The sequence below is a fragment of the Solea solea genome, chromosome 16 (genome assembly GCF_958295425.1).
Source record: "Solea solea chromosome 16, fSolSol10.1, whole genome shotgun sequence".
NCBI classification, from domain to species: domain Eukaryota; kingdom Metazoa; phylum Chordata; class Actinopteri; order Pleuronectiformes; family Soleidae; genus Solea; species Solea solea.
In genome coordinates, this window is record NC_081149.1 from 10,498,270 (window position 1) to 10,513,091 (window position 14,822).

At 41.9% G+C, this 14,822-nt stretch overlaps 2 protein-coding genes and 1 non-coding gene across 5 annotated transcripts in view; 2 read left to right on the forward strand and 1 right to left on the reverse strand.

Moving 5' to 3' along the window:
• Positions 1-5,126, forward strand: part of cacnb1 (calcium channel, voltage-dependent, beta 1 subunit) — a 37,557-nt gene extending 32,431 nt beyond the window's left edge. For all 3 annotated transcript variants that reach the window (XM_058652859.1, XM_058652860.1, XM_058652861.1), the window contains 4 exons: positions 635-786; positions 2,062-2,157; positions 2,242-2,427; positions 4,149-5,126. In XM_058652859.1, coding sequence (XP_058508842.1) covers positions 635-786; positions 2,062-2,157; positions 2,242-2,427; positions 4,149-4,694 — 980 coding nt within the window. In that variant the 3' untranslated portion in view covers positions 4,695-5,126. The remainder of the gene's footprint in view (positions 1-634; positions 787-2,061; positions 2,158-2,241; positions 2,428-4,148) is intronic.
• A 3,635-nt stretch (positions 5,127-8,761) lies between these two features.
• arl5c (ADP-ribosylation factor-like 5C) lies at positions 8,762-12,991 on the forward strand. Its single transcript, XM_058652862.1, has 6 exons — positions 8,762-9,129; positions 9,493-9,553; positions 9,706-9,853; positions 10,136-10,219; positions 10,643-10,794; positions 12,237-12,991. Exons 1-6 carry the CDS (start codon positions 9,081-9,083, stop codon positions 12,283-12,285), a joined length of 543 nt encoding a protein of 180 aa, XP_058508845.1. The 5' UTR covers positions 8,762-9,080; the 3' UTR covers positions 12,286-12,991.
• Positions 12,992-13,052: 61 nt separating this feature from the next.
• On the reverse strand, positions 13,053-13,124 carry trnac-gca (transfer RNA cysteine (anticodon GCA)). Its single transcript has one exon. It is a non-coding gene; the product is annotated as a tRNA-Cys (tRNA).
• Positions 13,125-14,822: the final 1,698 nt, after the last annotated feature.

Below are 14,822 nucleotides of genomic sequence, written 5' to 3' on the forward strand. Positions count from 1 at the left end.
GCTGAGGTTTGACGTGAGCTTTACGTGCAGGAGATTCTGGTTCTCTGTTTCCACCGTGCTCCTCGCGCGTCAGCGGGCTGATAGAAAACGGGGGAAACTGTGAAATGTTAAAGCACAAGCTCTCGGAGGCTGTTTGGTTTCTGAGGAACACTGAAAACAGAGCAGTTCACCTGATAGAGTAATTACTGCTGTGCTAATTAAGCGCTAACACAAACTAACGTTCCACTTCATCTGTTTGATGAGGGTGATTTCTTCCTTTTTGTTTGTTTCTGTTTTATTTACATGGTGGAGATTTGTGTCCCTTATTATGAGCTCCTCCGAGTGCCGCCTGCTGGCATCTCATTCTACACGTGCCTCCTTCATTTGCAAGTTGGACATACTAATGGCCAGAAGCAACATGAGGATACCCCTAAATGTCAGGAGGTGGCAACAGAATGAGGATGCTCCATTTAGCTGTGTGCATAAATGGAACTTTTAACTGTGATTCAATCTAATTCATATGCTTGTGTGGAGTGGTTTTTCCCCCTAAGACTTCCACATGCATGACTGAGTCCTAACATGTCGGTTTCCTCGGTTAAATATGCACGGTCTTGTTTGTACTTATGTGTCTTATCTGTTTCCCCCGGTCCTTCAGCGGAGGTGCAGAGTGAGATCGAGCGCATCTTTGAGCTGGCCCGCACTCTGCAGCTGGTCGCTCTGGATGCAGACACCATCAACCATCCCTCTCAGCTGGCTAAGACCTCCCTCGCTCCCATCATTGTCTATATCAAAATAGCCTCACCTAAGGTACGGCAACTGAAGGCTGCTGTAAATTTACTGGCCTGAATTTCACTTTGTTTTTGTCGCTGTTGTCTTATTCTTCTGTGTATCGGCTTCTTCTGTTATTTCTGGGTGTTAGTGGGGTTCAGTCCAACTGTGGTCCAACTGAAGGTATACATGTAGTCGTAATTTAAGTGTTTACATGTATGTCAAATGCAATTTTGATCAGATTTAAGAACTTTTCAGGCGGGATTAGTTTTCCATGGGTAGATGTAGATGTAACTTTACCACAGGACAACTGTAATACTCACTCACTCACTCACTCACTCATCTTCTGCCACTTTATCCTCCACATGAGGGTAGCGGGCAGTGATGGCATCAATCTCAGCTGTCATAGGGTGGAAAGGCGGGGTACACCCTGGACAGACAGGTCGCCAGTCCATCACGTACAGAGACAAACAACCATTAACACCAGTTCACACGGGACACGAAATCTCAGTAAAACGACCACAAGTGGGAGGAGTAAAGTAGATGTTTGTCCTGTGCATTTTGCAGCAGAACCACACCATTTGCAAAGAGATTTATTTACCTGATCGGAACGGTGTTCTTCGTTTTCTGTGAACACCTGAGCTTTGTCACAGACTTATCCAACATCCTAGTCTAGCGAGAAACTGAATGCTTCACTTGATAACGACTTGTTTAAAGTAATATTTATGCACACATTTACTGCATGGGATTAGCATTACCTGGGATTAGCATTACCTGGGATAATTTTTCCAGAATCTTTTAACCCAAAGAAAAGTTGCTCGAATCTCACTGACATCGTCCGGTAACGACGTCGGGGACTAAAATCCCTCTGATAATCCCCACCTCTCCATGTAAAAGTAATCCCGTTGGATGGGGGCTTAACCATGTGATGTTAACATAATGACAAAATAGTTGGTGATTGATTTAGTGACCGATTATTAAACGATTAATTGTTGCAGTCCCCGTGTTTTATAACCTCCTTCGTTACTCTGCTGCATTGCTATATTTGGTGTGCGTGTACCACCAGCAGCTGTTGAGTAGTGCAGTAGGGTGAAACCTGCAGGATGTGAATCACACACACACACACACACACACACACACACACAGCCCGTGTTATTGTGTGATACTCTTTTTAATTTGTCATTGTCTTTTTCTTTATGGAGATAAAATCACATCAGCACGCGTGCAGCAGTGGATGAGTGAGCGTCTTCCGCGTATATTATCACGACGAGTAAATGTTGTATTAGTAGACACGGTGCTGTTTACTCCCTGCAGGTTCTCCAGAGACTCATTAAATCCAGAGGCAAGTCCCAGGCTAAACACCTAAATGTGCAGATGGTGGCAGCAGACAAGCTGGCTCAGTGCCCACCTGTGAGTTTATGTTTTTTTATGATGGATTTCTTTCGAGCGATATTCTAAAATGTGGGGAATAACACACTCGTGGCTCTCCTGCAGGAATTATTTGACATCATCCTGGACGAGAACCAGCTGGAAGACGCCTGCGAGCACCTGGCTGACTATCTGGAGGCCTACTGGAAGGCGACACACCCCCCGAGCAGCAACCCTCCCAACCCTCTGCTCAACCGTACCATGGCCACTGCGGCTCTGGCCGCTTCCCCCGAGCCCGTCTCCAACCTGCAGGTACAGGTGCTCACCTCCCTGCGCAGAAATATGGATCTGTGGCCTGACATGGACGGTGCTCTAGCCATCGAGGGCAAAATGGAGGAACATGCTCTTTGAGTCGAGAGAAAGAAGGTGGAGGGGAGGGGGGGAGGGGGGAGGGGACTCCGGCAACTCAACCTCAATCCAAACCCAGCAGCCTGATCTCTTTACCCTGAAGGAGCGGTGTTTGCTGTATATAAGAAAACACGACACCTAACACATTCAGTTTAATGTATGGAGCCTGTTTTCCCACATTTGCACAGCTAGTTTGAAAACACCTGTGAGTAAAATGACATAGTCTTTATTTTTTCAGTTCATCTTACTTTTTCTTTCCCTGCCACCCGTGAGAGCAGCTCAACTCAAAGCACTCTGGACCGATATGGCACCTCCAGCCGCGGCCTCCTCCATTTCACTGTAATCAAGAGTTAAACGATATCTGCTGCCCCCACCCTGCCCCCGTTTGCTCCGTGGCCTTCTTTCTCCAGCACTTTCTGTTTTCTCTGGGAGGCTGAATCCAGTTTGCTGTCCTCCTCCGTGTTGCCATGGTACCACCCCTGAAAACAGCAAGTCATGTCCGCCTCTTCAAACAGAAACACTTAGTTTGGTGGAGGCTGTTGCTAACACTTTGTCCAGTTTAATCCATTTTTGTTTTATAACAACAGCTAAATACTAATCCGAGCCAAAGTTGTCCCTGTCAGAGATATTCAGGCTTTAATATGAAATCATTTGCACCGATGGGCTGAAAATGTCTAACATTGCTGAGTCAGTCGCTGTAGTGGCAACAAAAATAATCAGATAATCTCATAAATAAATGAGTGAATGAATGGAATGATTTATTTTGGGCATGAAATAAAAAGAAACCCCGTAAGAAAATACATGTAAGAGAAAAGGGAGTAAAACCTTAATGTCCCTGTATCCATATATGTTTCTATTAAATAGTTAAATGGCCTCAAATATATTTGCACACGACATAAATATACAAATTATTAATCCGAAACTTAAAAAAAGAAAAAAAGAACATCCTCATCCGTATATTTCATGAAAAATGTCTGTGTATTTTTGTTTAAACTGATTAACACTTGTGCTTTGCTTAAACCCGCCTCCCCGTCCCATTCCATAGTTTGACGCCACAAACTGAAATACACACAGTCTTCTGTGTGGTATGAACACTGTGGGTGTCTTTTTATCTTAATCTAAAGTGAACTATCTCCTCATTTACAGCATAGGTTGAACACACTGTGCTCGGTGTGTCAGTATAAACCCCACACAGTGTGCACTGTGAGTTCAATTAATGATGTAATCATTTGGCAGTTTCTGCTTCTTCTTTTATTTTTTTCTCCTGCCATAAGATCAGTCAGCCAGTAGGTGGCACTGCTTCTTTAGTGGTAGACACTCAGAATGTTCTTAAGATTGCAGGCAGGGAGTGTGTTTTGAAAAAGTTAGTGACACTAATGTGCTTGTGCAGACTGTGTGTACATGTGTTAGTGAGATTAACTTAAAACATGTGTGTGTGTGTGTGTGTTAGACTGATGATGACGGTTCGATGCTGCTGAATGAATGAACTCTTAAGTGCCTGGTGTTGTTGCCCTCTTTGACCTTTGCCCTCTCACCCTGCTGACTAACCACTGACAGTTTGGTCTTGCTTCTGTTGTTTGTGTCTCTGCATGGTTGTGGTGTGGCATGGTCGTTGCCGGCTGCAGGGGCCGTACCTGGTGCACGGCGAGCAGAAGCGGGAAGGGCCTCTGACAGAGTGCGGTGGGAGCGGCACTCTTCACGACTATCAGACCGACCTGGGTGGGAAGCCTCAGCAGCAGCAGCAGCAGCAGCAGCAAACGTATCTGCGCTCCTCTCGTGGTCAGCTACGGGGGGGGAGCGGGCGGGGCCTGTCCCGGCAAGACACCTTCGACTCTGAGACCCAGGGTAGCCGGGACTCTGCCTACACCGAGGCCGGCGACTCCTGCATGGACATTGAGACCGACCCCTACGAAGAGCCCGAGCCCTACCGAGGGGGCGGGGGCAGCCGGCTCCACCTAGCGCAGCATCACGGCAGACAGGCGTCCTGGGAAGACGAGGGCGCCGAGCCGGACCAGGAGAACCTGAACCACCCTCCGATGCCGAGCCAGACGCAGCCGCACGGACGCGCCAAGCTGAGGGAGCGCTACTGCCAGGACCCTGTGGACACGGGGGCCAACGTGAGCCGCAACAAGAATCAGGACGACTGGGGGAGGGACGTCTACATCCGCTGAGCATGCGTCATACCACAGAGGCGAGTGTGCCCCTGGACAGACTGAGGACGGAGGGAGGGGAAGGTCCAGATTCTAGGTTCAAAGTGAACTCGAGTGTGGGTTTGGGGCCATGCAAGTCAGGCTAACCAATTAATCTGTTTACATCCCTGTACTATGTAAATTAAGACATCGACTGCCAGATGCCATTCTCATCACCTTCTTCTTCTGCAATTCAGTTTGTTTATGTTTAGAAAGATACTATTATTGGTCTTCTTTTTGTTTCTTATGTTAATACTGCATGAGTATCACGGATTTCTATACTGACAGCACAAGGACAGTAAGTAAGTGTTGTACGATTGTGAATCTATGATTGTGATCTGTATGCGTCAATCTATCCTTCAGCTGTAGAATGTGAAGGCTGGTAAAGCTGTCGTCCGTCCGTCCGTCCGTCCGTCCGTCTGTCTGTCCTCGGCAGTCTTAAACAGGGTCTAAAGTCCACCGTCCCCGTGTACAGCATGTACAGTGTCAGGGTTCTTCTATAATCTCACTCTGTGCTTTTGGATGTCAGGGTTTTCCTCCCATCATGAGATCCAGGAGTCTTTTGAGTCTCTCACCTCCACGTTTGTATCACCCAGACCTTAAAAAAAGCGGGTGGAGAAGTTGCCATATTTTAACAAGAAAATGTGTCGCCGTTGCTACACTCATGTCAGCTTGATAACAGTAAAGAATACACTCCAAAGATGTTTACTTCTTCTTCTTCCTCTTCCCCAAACTGGTTCAGCCACAGTACACATCTGAACCAGTCCTCCCGATTTCCACTCACCCCCACCGTCTTCATGGGTGCTGAGGGCGCCTGCAGTCTTCACCTGTCCTTTGGTTTTTCTAATGTGGTGTAGATTCAGAGGAGTAACTGCGATTATCGGTCATGTGAATCGTGTCCTGCCTTAGACACTCCCACCCTAAAAAAACAAAAAAAACAAATCACCCTTAATTCAAGAAAACTCCGATCACAAGTGCCGGAATGTCTCACCAAGCCATGTCCACCACTGCCATGGTGGGATGTCTTAACTCTTGTCGCACTCGTTTTCATAGCTGTGTCTCTGCGTGTCTCTGTGGCTCCTCCGCAGCATCGTCTCGTTTTCTTGGCACCAGCTTCGTCTTCTGTTTATTTCAGGGCTAAAGGTCATAGAAAAAAAACGTACTTGTGTGTGGTTAATCACTCCAGTCAAACAGCTATAGCTTGTCTGATATTAATTACCACTCTCTTATTACTCTTGATTTCAGACTGCATTAGTGTTGGGGTTTTTTTCTTTTTCCTGTGGACATTTGCAATTTTTTATTTGAAATTTTAAAATTCTTGTGAGGTAGTGAGAGGACTGTGAGGAGGGGGTGGGGTTTGTGGGGTGGGGAGGATCAACTTAGGTCTTTGCTCAGTTACCTATAATGAAGAATCCATGAATGTCTTCGGCGGGCTGCCTCAGCCTTGCCCGTCCTCAAGTCGACATAAATAGATATTAAATAATGATCGGTGAATAATGTTATTGTTGCGTTATCGCAATTGTTAAAAAAAATATGAGATAACCTGTATCATTGGTGCCTGACTGTAGCTGCATTTTGCTTTTTCTGCCTTTCATTTTTAATCTGTGGATAAATTCGTATTTTAATTAAAAAGTTTAACCAGGAAATGCCACTGTGTCACTTTAATTTACACGGTGAGAATGTAAGAACGTAAAATGTGCACTATTTTGGCATTCAACAAAGATGGTGGTGTCTCTCAAGGGGGCATGCTAAGAGGTTTGGTGGAGTAAGCTTTTCTTTCCTATCTTCTCCTTTATTTGGAGAGCATAATCCTGACCTTAACCATAAGCAGTTAATACCTAACCCTTACCTTAACCTTACCATTCAACATGTCTTCACCTCAAAAGTCCCCATAATTGTAACTGTGAACACATGTTCGACATACATGACATTAACTGACATTCATTTCCCTAACCCTAACCTTCTAACCTTAACCATAATTACTACAGGCCTAATCCTAATCCTTATTCTAACCTCAACATAACCTTAAAACATATCTTTACCTTAAAATGTAGTAATTGACTTGCTTTTTGTCCCCACAAGGAAGACAAGTCTCCATAATTGTAACTGAACACATGTTTGACATACATGACATACATGACATTGACTGACATTCATTTGCCTAACCCTAACCCTCTAACCTTAACCATAATTACTACTGGCCTAATCCTAATCCTTATTCTAACCTCAACATAACTTTAAAACATATCTTTACCTTAAAATGTAGTAATTGACCCCATAAACAAGTCCCCATAATGTTACTGTGTAAACAGGTTTAGGTCCCCACAACATTAGTAATACCTAGACACACACACACACACACACTTATTTACCCTTATTCTAACTGTAATGCATAACTCTGAACATTAACCTTAACCCAGTTTGAACCCAATTCTATATCACATTTCTAATCTCTGAAACTAAATCTGTACACATAGAGAAACACACATACACACTAACATACACGCTGGTTTTGCATTCTTTGTGTGGACACACACAGACATAAAGCATTCTCTAGCCCTTATCCTTACCTTAACCATCACAACTAAATGCCTAACCCTAAAACCAGGTCTTAACCCTTTAAAAAGCCCATTAAAGTTGTGTGGACCAGCAAAAATGTCATCGACAAAGATAGTTTTGCTTGACAATTGTTTCACAAAGTCATGTACACACACACACAACTTTGGCCTCCATTTATTTGGACACCCTCAACAAAGTCTTATCACAATCACTTAACCATAACATGCCTAACCCAAACCTTTACCTGAACCACAATTCAAATCTTTGCCCTAAACTTAACCAGTTCCTCAGAAATGAGTTTCTGTCTCATTATGACCAGGTTTTGGTCTCCATGAGGACGACTGGTCCTGGCAAGGTCAGTATTTATGCCAGAAAATGTCCTTAAGAGAAGACCAATACAGGTACACACACACACATAATCCAGTCTATGTTCTTTTGTGGGTGTAAACCTGCAAAACCAGAACAAAGACAACAAATGTAGGTTTACCACCAAATGCAGATCAAGAGGAATTTCACAGAATAAAGAGGCCCTCGTCACTTCATTGTTCCATATCTCAATCGAGGAGGAAATGTAATATGTTAAAAAGACTGAAGTTGAGTCCAGGATGTGGTTTTTATTTCTTGACGTCAGCGTCACCTCATCACTTGCGATAACCTGCAGTGGAGGAAATGTCACACAGATGGATGTTTTTGTTTTTCTGTGCTTTTCTTTCCTTCAGCTCAAACGTGAGCCCTACGTCGGAGTGTGATTGTAACAAAGATGACAGCAGCAGCAGCAGCAGCAGTCATTTCAGAGCGACACAAATCTACACAGATTATTGAACCTTTTATATCCTTTTATATCTAAGCAGTTTATTGCTTTTATGGAGCTCATTGAAACTTCTGTTGTTGGGCAGTTTACACCCGGACATACTGTATTTGGGAATTTGAGTGGAAAGTCCAGGGGATTCCTCATGATATTCAGTTTTACTTTCTGTTTGTTCATAACAAGTTTTCTCTGGCACAGAAAGAGGAACAAGAACAGTTTCTCTTCCCTATCCATATATAGAATAGATCTCCAGCCACTTCTTTGTTTTACATCATTGGAAAAGAACACAATTTTCTTTGACTTGAACAGCTATTAGCTAATTAGATTAACAGTGTAATTATGCCACAGCAGCAGCTAATTGGCAGGTTTCCACTTGGCATTTTAAATTTCACATTGTGTTCTAAAGAAAGAGTGATAACAGCTGGGTGTTCCAAGAACAGACGGGACAAGTAACACAACAGTTATTATATTATTATATAGCTGCATCACCACAACACCTTTAATCAACAAATATGATTGTGAATTATTATACAAGTCACAAGTTTACAAAAATCCCTGTTGTGTTGCTTCGTCTGTTGCGTCTTTATTATGTTTTCAAATTGGCAAAATCTCAATTTCATCACACACACACACACACACACACACACACACACACACACACACACACAAAAAGCACATTTTCAATCATGCACTTGTTTACGTTTACTTTGGTGGCCGTTGGCAGCTCATGTGCTGAGATTCTGGTATTTCCCACAGCACTTGAACACAGCGTTACTATGTCCTTTGTCCTCTGACTCTGAGAAAGAAAGAAAAAATGAGTTCACCGTGGCTCCGCCCCTGTAGAAACTGGTCTTATAGGTGTAGGAGCCTCACAGCTGTTAGTCTGTCAGTCAGCTGTGAACACACACACACACACACACACACATACTGAAGTCTGTGGTGTTTACTCTGCCTTCATTTATTTATTTATTCTTAAATTCATCACACACCTGTTGGACAAAATGGGATTTGTGCTCACCAAGATGATGGCTGTGGTGTTCGGTGACAAAGGTAAGACACTTTTATGTTGTCTTAATATTATTTAATCAGGTCTAACATATGTGTCAATATCATACATGACACAATATTTGAGTGGGTTATAAATTGGAATCAACTTTTTTTTTTTTCAAAGTATAAAATATTTGTTTTCTCCCACTGACTCTCAGTGAAAAGTGTGACGTTCAGCTTCCTTCTCTGACGTACAGTCACCGGCAAAGCATTGTTTTTAAAAGTATTGATGTAACGTGCTGACGTAAATGACCTCATCTGAGTCCTGTACATGTTTCATCTTATCTGTGTGTCTTATGTGGTTTAACCACCCATACACCTCTTAAGATTAGACAAGTGTGTGAATTTTAAATGTTTTTCCTACAGAGCACAAAGTCATCCTTGTGGGTCTGGACAACGCAGGCAAGACCACCGTCCTCTACCAGTTGTAAGTGATGTGGCTACTTTCATATCATATAAGTCACAATTGGATGTATGTGTGGCACCTTTCAATGTACCCAGTGTACTCATCAATATCTGCTTTTTCCCTCGATATAAGATGAGAAAACAAAACAATGTCTCCTCTCTGTCCCGTCACAGTCTGACAAAGGAAGCCGTCCACACAACGCCGACCATTGGCAGCAACGTGGAGGAGATCACCGTGCGGAACACGCACTTCTTGGTCTGGGACATCGGCGGACAGGAGAGCCTGCGAGCCAGCTGGTACTCGTACTTCTGCAACACAGAGGTTTGCATCCTTCACTGGACTCTGAAAATCCAAAAAAGTTGAAGTTTCTGGGAGTGAATTATAGATTATTAATAGCATTATAAATGGAACTAGGGCTATTTTTTATTAACCTACAATCTCATAGTCACCCTCTGCCCCTTGTATAGATAAAGCCAGGTACTGTTATATAATTCCTTAACTATATGACACACATGTCAGTAGCACTCTTCTTCTTTCCGGCTCTGTTGATATGTGACATCTGCTCATTCTGTGTGTGTGTGTGATGCTTTTTCTTCCCTGTAGATTGTTATTCTGGTCGTGGACAGCACCGACCGGGAACGTCTGACTCTAACCAAGGAGGAGCTTCATCGAATGCTCGCACATGAGGTATACACAACACAAATATACACCTTTAAACTTCATATTGTCAAAAGACAACATACAGTTGAGTTAAGCTCCATGAGGCCTAAACTCGTCACAGAGCTTCACAGCAGAATATGCCGAATATTCAAAAACACGTTTGTTTTTCGCTGAAACTCCCCGTCTGGTATTTGCTGATCGAGATTATACTCCCACTCTCTGTGGCGGATTACGTCACAGTTTAGGCACGAACCCATGACACAACACCATGAGGAAGTGTCAGTTCAGACGGCGTGAGTCAGCGCGTTGACAGACGTGTGTTTAAATGTTTTTCCGCTGACGCTGCTCTTCTTTGTTCCCCTAAGTGACATGGAAGAAACATTTGTGGGTTATTGTTTTTTTTTCAGCTGACTAAATATAAATCAATGTTTGTATCCCGTTTTGATGCAGGACCTACAGGGGGCGGCTGTTCTCATTCTGGCCAACAAACAGGACATGAAAGGCTCAATGACGCCGGCTGAGATCTCCCAGTGTCTCACTCTCGACTCCATCACAACACACTCCTGGCATGTCCAAGCATGCTGTGCCCTGACTGGAGAGGGGTGAGTCCAACACACGACTCACACACTCTCTCTTTCTGACAACGATGTTCATGAGTCATTCCAGTCAACACTGACTAACACACCCAGCAGCAAGAAATACCTTTCCATTTATCAACATGAGCTGCAACAACCACATTCTGCACCGCCTCGGCCAGATAAAGAGAAACCTACTTGTTGTTACATGTACGGTTTCTTATGATAATGAAAAGTGACAAATACAGAAAAGAATTGAAGGTGAAAGAGTTGTAGAATCTGCGTGGCCTTCAATTAGCATCAAAACTCCAAAGTTGGTCCATTGGTGCTATTATGAGAACATGGTTGTCCACCATGATGGCCTCTGTAGAGCTCACCCAGCTCATGATATGAATATAAACATTTTGGGGTAATAAAAAAAACAGCTATTCACAATGTCACCTAAATCTAAAACCTTTATTTGTACTTGAATATATGAATGTATGATAGATCTGTGTTCAGAAAAGATCACAAATCCACAGATAAATAACCAGAAGCTGAAAAAATATAAAACTACTTCTTTGTAAGTTAAGTCTGAAACGAGTAGGAAAGTTGTTGTTTATATCTTTTTGAAAGTTTCCTTTCAAACAATTCATAAAATAAATACAAAACCATGATAACGGTAAATAAGTTGATGACATGAATGAATAAACATAACATAGTGGACTGATTCACTATGTTATATTTATTCATTCAGTGTGTTGAATTAGGGATTACGTGGTAAAACCGTGGCCACAAACTAATTGTGGTGAACAAGTCACTATTTATTACACTATCTATTTCTATTATTTATCTTTGGCTTGTCTATTGTACTGTATGTTTTTAAGGCGGGGGCACAGGAAGACTATAGCTGCACTTAATGGAGGGCAAACATGCTAATTAATAAACATAATGAGACACGATGGCACCTCCTCACTGTAAACATTCTCAATATAGAACCATGGTTCTCAAGCTGTGGTAGGCGAGCATCCTCTGGTGGTGGGTGGGGCGGGGTATCAGAAATACTGTTCTTCCGTATATATATCAGGGTACGTGTGGAGTGGAGCTAAGTGTGTAGAAAATGAAACAGATACAAAAAGAACTTTAGCGTTTGTGATAATGTCGATAATTCCAGAGCTGGATATCTTCTTGGTATAAAAGGTTTGGGAACCACCGATCTAGTGTATGTTTTGAAGGTGGCGCCCAGGAAGACTATCTTTACTTAAGGGTTAGGGTTACCAAAGATAATGATGATCCTAATTAATAAACAAACAAATAAGCAATAACAACAGAAGACTCTCAAGGTCACACAACGACACCTCCTAACTGTAAACACTCTCAATTGAGAACATATTATACTTCATGCACATTTAAAATATGCTTTTAATCTGAAAATTCCTCAACAACAATAGCTCTAAAAGTGCTTTTCTCTTTCTTCTCTCTCCCTCCAGTTTACCTGCCAGTCTGAACTGGATGCAGACGAGGGTCGTAGCAAACTAAGACCACCGGATCGAAGGCGCCCTGAAACTGAGCCACCCTTGAAGTCACAGGCCTGCCCTGTGTCACATTTTATTTATGCCTTATTTAGTCTTGTGTGTTGCCAGACCTGCAGTACAGTATGTCTCATCTGAAAGTAGGCCATCAGCACCACACAACCCCATTCCAACCGGAAACTGGCTGAGCATGCACGTGGATGAACCACAGAGAAACCTGGTCGATTACAGGCTTTGGTGAACCAACACCAGCCAAAATGTGAGGAATCTGGGTCTTTGTGTTTGTACACATCGAGAGACCACTCAGTGGTTTGATTATGTTTTAGTAATCTGGCGATGACCGCACTTCCATAGTCTATAACTTGCTGGATACAGAACAGCTCTTGAATCACAAAGTGACTTTCGCAGCTTACCTCGCCGAGCATCGAACCTCTGTGGAAGACAACACTGTAACTGAAGAGGAAGCGCACCATGAGATGGAATCATGCCTGAAAACAAAAGGATTGTTTTGTTAAACCTGAACATATACAGTCATATCATATGTATTATAATTTATTTAAAAACGACTACAACCACAAAGCTATTTCATCTATATACTGTATATTGCAGCTATTTCCTGTACAGAAAAATGAACTAGCTGCAAATTATTTTTAAGTGTACTGAATATTGTAATGTGTAATTTTTTTAAAATAAATAAATATTCTTGTAAAATATGCATTTTAAGTGTTGTCTGTCTGCAACCCATGACAAATTTGTAAAGAAAAAAAAAAAAACAGGGGGCATCCGGATTTGAACCGGGGACCTCTTGATCTGCAGTCAAATGCTCTACCACTGAGCTATACCCCCTTGCGTTTGCATGAGGGCTACAGAAACATATTTATATTTGTCTCTTCCGCCATATGTGATGATTGATGTTTGTGTTTTTATTTACAGTTTGAATTTTACCGACACGACAAATCCTATATTTTGATGCTTATGTAACGTGAAACACTACACTTTGACCACGAGGGGGAGAATGAAACTGTTAGCTCCGTAACTACAGTTGACATTTTATTAGGTACAGTACGTTGCATTGTGTAACGCAGTCACGTATTTCTTAAAATCAGATTATAATCATCTTTAATCATCATGATTATATTGATTGTTACCTTAATTAACGATCATAAACGTGAACCTGTTTCATAACATTCAGTTTTGTTTACTTTCCTCTGACACAAAGATCCCCAGCACAGTTTAATGTCATTGATGTCTTAGAATTGAAATTATTTGTTGTAAGTAAAAGCTTCAGACCTGAAAATGAGAATAAAAATATTTTCTAAATATTTAGACTATCTTTAAACATTTTTTAATCAGATTTTTTCCAGTTATACATCTACTTTCATTAATAATATGTCAAAAACCTTCTTTGCTGCCACAAAACAAGGATGAAACACAGATAAACACACAAGTGCCTTGTAAATGTAAAAAAAAAAAAAATGTGGTTGTATCAAAGTCAGAGTAAAACACTGTAGGTTTGTCAATTCAGATAAAAAGTACTACGACTAAAGTAGTTTGTACATTTCCCAGCTCCAGTGTTTTGACTAATACCAAGCCTTTTCTGACCTTTTGGTCTTTCATGTTCATTTTATGTAACATTTCCAAGAACTGGAGACAAATGCTGCACACCTACAGTACAGTATGTCTCACCTGAAAGTAGGTCGTCAGGTCACACCATGCCATTCCACCTGGAACTGGCTGAACTTGCACGTGGATGAACGACAGAGAAACCATGTTGATTATAGCTTTTGGTGAATGAACACCAGCCAAATATCAGGAATCTGGGTCTATGTTTAAATCAGAATCAGAATCAGAATCAGCTTCATTGGCCAAGTATGTGAACACATACAAGGAATTTGACTCCGGTTTTATCCAGCACACGCTGTACATTAAACGTAAACATCAACATAACTTAACATACATTCAACTTGAAAGAACAAAGGACAACAAGAACAATAATTTAAAAAGAGTGTAGTAAAAAGTGAATAAATAAGGTGTCCAGAGGTCCGGTCTATTTTTAAATATATATATTTATGTATATAAAAGATAAGGAAGCAAAATAGTGAATAAATAAACTGATCAAGTATTCATTAGTGTGACGGCCTGGGGGAAAAAACTGTTCTTGTGTCTAGCAGTTTTGGTGTACAGTGTTCTGTAACGCCTGCCAGAGGGAAGAAGATCAAACAGTACAACAAGTACTTTTCAGTAAGTGAAAAGTACTTGTTGTTGCTGCCTAACATTTCCCAGCTCCAGTGTTTAGACTAAAACCAAGCCTTTTCTGACCTTTTGGTCTTTCATATTAACTTTATATAAGTTTCCAAGAACAGGAGACAAAATGCTGCATGTTATTCCAAAACTTCCCCTCTTCATGTATCAGTCTCTGTCTAATATACCAGACGTGTTTTAGAAATCTGTCACTGAGGTTTGAATGCTCTAGAGCGGCTTGTGTTCATGCAAACTGTAGACCATAGATGGGTTGTTTTTTATACACTGCAGACAGACACACAG

Excerpts from the sequence above, each read along its gene's own strand:
- arl5c (XM_058652862.1), top strand. The coding sequence starts at position 9,081 with ATGGGATTTGTGCTCACCAAGATGATGGCTGTGGTGTTCGGTGACAAA. Across the intron at positions 9,854-10,135 it reads CGTACTTCTGCAACACAGAG|ATTGTTATTCTGGTCGTGGA; the intron begins GTTTGCATCCTT and ends TCTTCCCTGTAG. Across the intron at positions 10,795-12,236 it reads TGTGCCCTGACTGGAGAGGG|TTTACCTGCCAGTCTGAACT; the intron begins GTGAGTCCAACA and ends CTCTCCCTCCAG.